Source organism: Tupaia chinensis, unplaced genomic scaffold, assembly GCF_000334495.1.
Source record: "Tupaia chinensis unplaced genomic scaffold, TupChi_1.0 Scaffold144982_1, whole genome shotgun sequence".
Classification (NCBI taxonomy): Eukaryota; Metazoa; Chordata; class Mammalia; order Scandentia; family Tupaiidae; genus Tupaia; species Tupaia belangeri.
In genome coordinates, this window is record NW_006204841.1 from 1,079,951 (window position 1) to 1,085,591 (window position 5,641).

At 46.9% G+C, this 5,641-nt stretch overlaps 2 protein-coding genes across 3 annotated transcripts in view; one reads left to right on the forward strand and one right to left on the reverse strand.

Annotated features, from left to right (window-relative positions):
• The window catches only part of PPAT (phosphoribosyl pyrophosphate amidotransferase), a 75,273-nt gene extending 70,361 nt beyond the window's left edge, over positions 1–4,912 (reverse strand). The window contains exon 1 of the mRNA XM_006167699.3: positions 4,630–4,912. Coding sequence (XP_006167761.1) covers positions 4,630–4,757 — 128 coding nt within the window. The 5' untranslated portion in view covers positions 4,758–4,912. The remainder of the gene's footprint in view (positions 1–4,629) is intronic.
• The window catches only part of LOC102484181 (multifunctional protein ADE2), a 26,302-nt gene that overhangs the window by 3,255 nt on the left and 17,406 nt on the right, over positions 1–5,641 (forward strand). Inside the window, exons 1-2 of one of the 2 annotated variants that reach the window (XM_006167698.3) lie at positions 5,090–5,219; positions 5,540–5,606. In XM_006167698.3, coding sequence (XP_006167760.1) covers positions 5,193–5,219; positions 5,540–5,606 — 94 coding nt within the window. In that variant the 5' untranslated portion in view covers positions 5,090–5,192. Of the gene's footprint in view, positions 1–5,089; positions 5,220–5,539; positions 5,607–5,641 lie in introns of those variants that run through there. The other variant, XM_027767959.1, reaches the window with a different exon arrangement.

The following is a 5,641-nucleotide window of genomic DNA, read 5'->3' on the forward strand; positions in this document are numbered from 1 at the left end:
TCCATGTTTCAAGAAGACAATGTATAAGAAATAAGTCCTTTCCTCAAAAAAGAAAAAAATTCCCAATCAAACCCTTCTGCTATTGTTTTAAAAGTAACTGTTGAGTGAATAGGGGTGACAAAGTAGAATCAAACCTTCCACCACTAATTAAGGACAATCTACCACCTCCACTAAACTATGACAACCGACAATATGTAGGCTTCCAGTCTAGATGTTGCCCAGCACCATATAAAAACATGAGTTCTGGGACCAGCAGATGGCATAATGCTTACGTCGCTGGACTACCACATAGTTGACCATGGTTCGAGTCCCAGAACCAGTGACTTAAAACTCATACCAGGTACTTGTGCGTACGTACCCAAGACCCTAAGAGGAGAATGGAGAGGGACTGCAGCATAGCCAGCCCCCCAGGGGGTGATTTATTGCTTTCTGTCTCTCTGTCTCTCCCTGGCGAGCCCACCCACCCTACCCTATAGCAAGAATCTCCATGAGACCAGCAGTTAGAGTAATGGCTATGTCACTGGACTCCCATGTAGTTGACCGAGGTTCGAGTCCCAGACCCAGTGGCTTAAACTCATGCTGGGCATGTGTGTGTGCGTGCCCATGATCCCAAGAGGAGAATAGAGGTGAAGGGATTGCGACATGGCCATCTCCCCTGGGGGGTGATTTCTCGCTTTCTGTCTCTCTGTCTCTCTGGCAAGTGCATGTACCCTATAGCAAAAACTTAACCAAAAAAAAAAAAAAATCTCCAAAAATATAAAACATTAGTTATTTCTTAATCTTTGGCCCTTATCTGTCAGTAGAAAAGCAAGTCATTATTTTATCTTCTAGACCTAAGAATGTTTCACTGCTGTTCAAATCAGAATCAATTCTCTCGAAGGGGAAGAACTTTTTATTGATACTTACTAAATTTTTTTCTTTTAGGTTTCTTCCATAGGGTGCATGTGCTCACCAGAGACAGAGAGAGGGAAAGTGAGAAGTCACCCCCCTTCTCCATTTTCTTCCTGGGATTTTGGGCATGCATGCTCACACATGTCCCTGACATGATTTTCAAGCCATCAGGTTTAGAACTGGAATCAAGTCTGGCCATATGGGAATCCAGCTCCTTAACCACACCACCTGCTGGCCCACTTACTAAAAATTTTGAATTGAACAGGACTATGGGCAAGAACCAACTTTCTTGGTGGGCCTGAATAATTCCATACCTACACAAAGAAAATTTTAAATTGTTTTCCAATAATATAATTAATTACTTCCTAGAAGCTAAGAGTTTCTTGCCACTGTTGTGGAAAATAAGCTGTAAGGAACTAGCAGTTGGCGTGATGGCTATGTCGCTGGACTCCCATGTAGTCGATCGTGGTGTGAATCCTGGACCAGTGGCTTAAACTCACGTCGGGCAGGTGTGTATGTGTGCCCAAGAGCTCAAGAGGAGAATCGCGGAGAAGGGAATGCGGCATGGCCATCCCCCAGGGGGGTGATTTCTCGCTCTGTCTCTCTCTCTCTTTCTTTCTGGTGAGCACATGCACCCCTACAGCTAAAACCTCTCCCCCCAAAAATAAAATAAAATAAAAGGAAAGGAAAGAATAATCTGTAAACCACAAGGTCAATTCCCCCCACCTTTTTTTTTTTTTTTTTTTAAGAATTATTTATTTGGAGACCAGCAGATGGTATAATGGTTACCTCATTGGACTCCCACATGGTCAACCACGGTTCAAGTCCCAGACCCCACAGCTTAAAACTCACACCAGGTACGTGTGTATGTGCCTAAAATCTCAAGAAGAGAATGGAGGAGAAGGGATTGCAGAGGGGTCTCCCCAGCCGGGGGGCGACTCTTCCTTGATTTTTTTGCATGCATCCTACAGCAAAAAATCTCTCTCTAACAATTAAAAAAAAAGGTTTCATTTTATTTATTATAAATTTTAAATTTTGCTATAGGGCACATGTGCTCACCAGAGAGAGACAGGGGCGAAGGGAAGTGAGAAAGCAAGCCACCAGATCTGGACTTGAACCACGGTCAGTGAGGGTCAAGTGCCTTAAAGTGCCTTAATCAGTTTTGTTTTGTTTTTAAGAGAGATTTTTGCTATAGGGTGCGTGCACTCACCAGAGAGACAGAGAAAGAAAGCAAGAAATCACCCTCCGGGGGGATAGCCACACTGCAAACCCTTCTCCTCCATTCTCCTCTTGGAATCTTGGGCACCCATGTGGCTGGCATGAGTTTTAAGCTACCGGTTTTGAGACCAGAATCATGGTTGACTACATAGGAGTCCAGCGACGGAACCATTACACCATCTGCTGGTCCCCCCCCAAGGTCAATTTTCAACACCAGTCTCCTAACAAAGCCTCAAATAAGCATGAATCTATTAATACTGCTTAACTACCACATATGAGTGACACCTTTATCACCCAACCTTGTATCATCTAACTTCACAATTATTCAAAATTGAAAAGCAACTGCAGGAATATGTAACCAGGAATCAAGTTATATTTACTAAAATAAACAAAAAGTCCATAACCTATGTATCAAGCATTTTCCTAACCTGAGTATTAGAATTTCAATTAGTGCCAACATCTAAGTTGTAAAAAAAAAAAAAAAAAAAAAAATTTCACTTTACTTATATTTGACCAGAGAGGGACAGAGCAAGACAGAGAGAGCGGGAAAGTGAGAAAGCAAGCCGCCAGGCCCAAGACTTGAACAGTGGTTGGCCATGTGGGAGTCCAATGCCCTTAGCCACCACGTGCCTGCCAGGTCCAAAAATAGCCCTCTTTTCTTCAGGCACATGTATAAAGCAGAGAAGAGATGGGATGAAAGAAATGGAGTGACTTTGGCTTAAAATATGGTTATGGACTGTTCAGTAGGTCACATGACAGTTAAGGCACTAGACTCCCACATGACTGACTGTGGTTCAAGTCTCAGACCTGGTGGCTTGAAGATCACTCCAGGCACATGTGCATGTGTGGCCCAAATCCAAAGGGGTGCAGAAAAAGTATGGCCATCCCCCTGGGGGGTGATTTCTCACTTCTCCTCTCTTTTTACTACATATAGTTAAGAGAGAAAAAATAGGGACCAGGAGGTGGCATGGTGGTTAAGGCGTTGGAAACTCTCATGTGGCCAACCATGGCTCGAGTCTTGAACCTGGTGGCTTGCTTTCTCAATTTCCTTCTCTCTCTCTTGTCCTATTAAAAATGAATGAATAAATAAAATTAAATAATTCTTTAAAAAAGAGAGAAAATTTATATATATATTTAAGATAAACAAGTCAAGGCCAATTCATGAATTTCTAAAAACTCCTGGATTCTGCACCCCCTCCCACGTCCAAAATAACTTCTCTTATGAATTCTATGAACTGTTTCTCAGAACCACCACATAATCAGATTTTAATTTCTCCTTAGATTATTTATCTAAATCTTCTCAAATGTTTATTAAAACTAATCTGTTATAATCACCCCACAGTTATGCAAAGTTGGAGTTATTTAAGTTAAAAACACTCTTTTTGATTCATCCTAGATTCTGAGTTACTCTGAGCTCTTCAGTAAACAAGGAGCATACAAAATGTGAAAGTATTTGGGACTCTGGAAAGAGCAAAATAACCACTTGAGTTTGGTGAAAGCAAGCTAATCTCGTGCATGCATTTATACATACTGCACTCATCTTGCTGATAAGTGCTATGGCCAAGATCCTTAACTGTTCTAGAACTTGTCGTGACTTCACTGCCTTACAGAAACTTTGTACTACTTGCAGCGATAATGTCCAACCTACTTTTTACCCAAAAGGAATTATTTATGTCAGCTTTCAGTTAGGTCAGGCAGTAGGAAATGGAAAGAGCATGGAAGCAAGGCTATTATTTTTTTTAACTAGAAGCAAACCAGTTTTTGAAAATCAATACGAATCCTGACATACAGAAACTACTTTCCCACTCTCCCTTTGAAAGAAGGGGATTAAGTTTTGACATGTAACTACCAACATTTTCGTTCATTGTCTAATACGTTTGCAAATCATTCTTTTCCGGATGCACTAGTCTCTGTGACTAGCTCATTTTCCGCTTATATGAGATGTACTACCAGTAGTTCCTTTTGTACACCAACTAGTCCTTGTTTGCTCGGGTCTGAACTCTAAGATCCTCCAGGCTCCTTAACTATTGATAGAACTCTTCCAAATCCACATCTGCTCAATAGCTCTGCTTCGCAGACAAAGGTTGTGGTGGCTGGGGGCCCCGCGCGAAACCCGTAAGGTGTCGCAGGACCTCAACCAGCCGCTACCGCCGCACAAGCCTATCACTAGAGGATCAGGCAGAGTAGAACGAGTGTGCAGCCGAGCAGGAGCCGCCTAAGGGCTAATCCAAGTAAACTCAAGCCTTACCAACTGGCCAGTTTTAGGAGGGGTGAACGGACCTGGAGAGGGAGAGGAAGAGCGCATCTAATGAGCACAGGGGCTGGGAGGATGAGCAGGACAAGCTAATATCTAGGTGTCGCACGCGCACGTCTTGGCAACCTGGTCGATGCCATCCTTAGGCAGGTAAGAGTCCGTTCTCCCTAGGGAGCTCAGGGGATCGCTAACTCTGGCCGTGGGAAATGGCTAGGGAAGACACAGAAGCACGCCCCGCCACCCCCACTCCTCACCCTGTTGCTCACCGGTGCTGCAGCCCCACGAGTCCCAGAGTGATCACATGCGGCACATCTAGCTGCGTGGGCCACTCTCCGGAGGCAATGCACCCGAACACGCCACATTCTTCTCGGATCCCCAACTCCTCCAGCTCCATGTTGCAGCCAAAAGCACGTGGAGGGACCTGCCGCCGCGGCCGAGGTCCAAGCACCAACCCGCTGTGGGTTCGGCCCGTATGCCCCCGAAGCTCGCACTCTATACAGCAGCTTCCTTCCCCGCGGATCAAGCCTTGCTACTGCGGCGGCGCGTGCTTCGCCTAGGTGGGCGTGACTAGGTCGTCCTTGGCCGCCTTGCCACGCCCTCCCAATTCCACCAATGAGAGCGAGCAAAGGGAGGGGCTCCACGACTGAGGGGAGGAGTCACGCAGCCCGTGGGGTGGAGCTAATCTTCCCGCGGAGACGTCGTAAAAGCTAATGTGCCTCCACGTGGAAATCTCCGTTATTTTCCAGCACCCTAGACTGGGATGAAGAGAATAACGGAGGGGACGTCATTTCTGTCTCAAGAGATATAAAGTTTACACGCCCCTTTCCTCATGCTTTCCCCCGGCCGTCACGACTTGGTACGCTCCAACCTACGACCCGCTTTCGCGGCGGAGAGGGGGCTGGTCTGCGAGCGCCGCGAGGTGGGGAGGGGCAGCCAGTGCGCGCCACTTTTCTCTCTTGGAACTGCGCCCGCGCGGGGCGGGGTCTCGCCTCTGCGCCTGCGCGGCGGGAAGCCTGGGGTAAAGCGTTCCGTCCCGGAGTGGGAGTGCCTCTGAGTCCGTGGGGACCCTCGGGGCTCAGTGGCAGTAGCCGGGGACTACTGTGCCCCGCCCAGGGGCGTGTCTGGACCGGGCCAACCTTCCTCGCCCAGTGATTCTCCCTGACCGCTCTTTTCCAGATCTCGGCTTCTCTTCCCAGAGCGGCGGTGACCCCTGGCCCATTCCGGATGATGGCAACGGCTGAGGGTGAGTAATGCATCCAGGCGGGTCGCGGGCTTTGG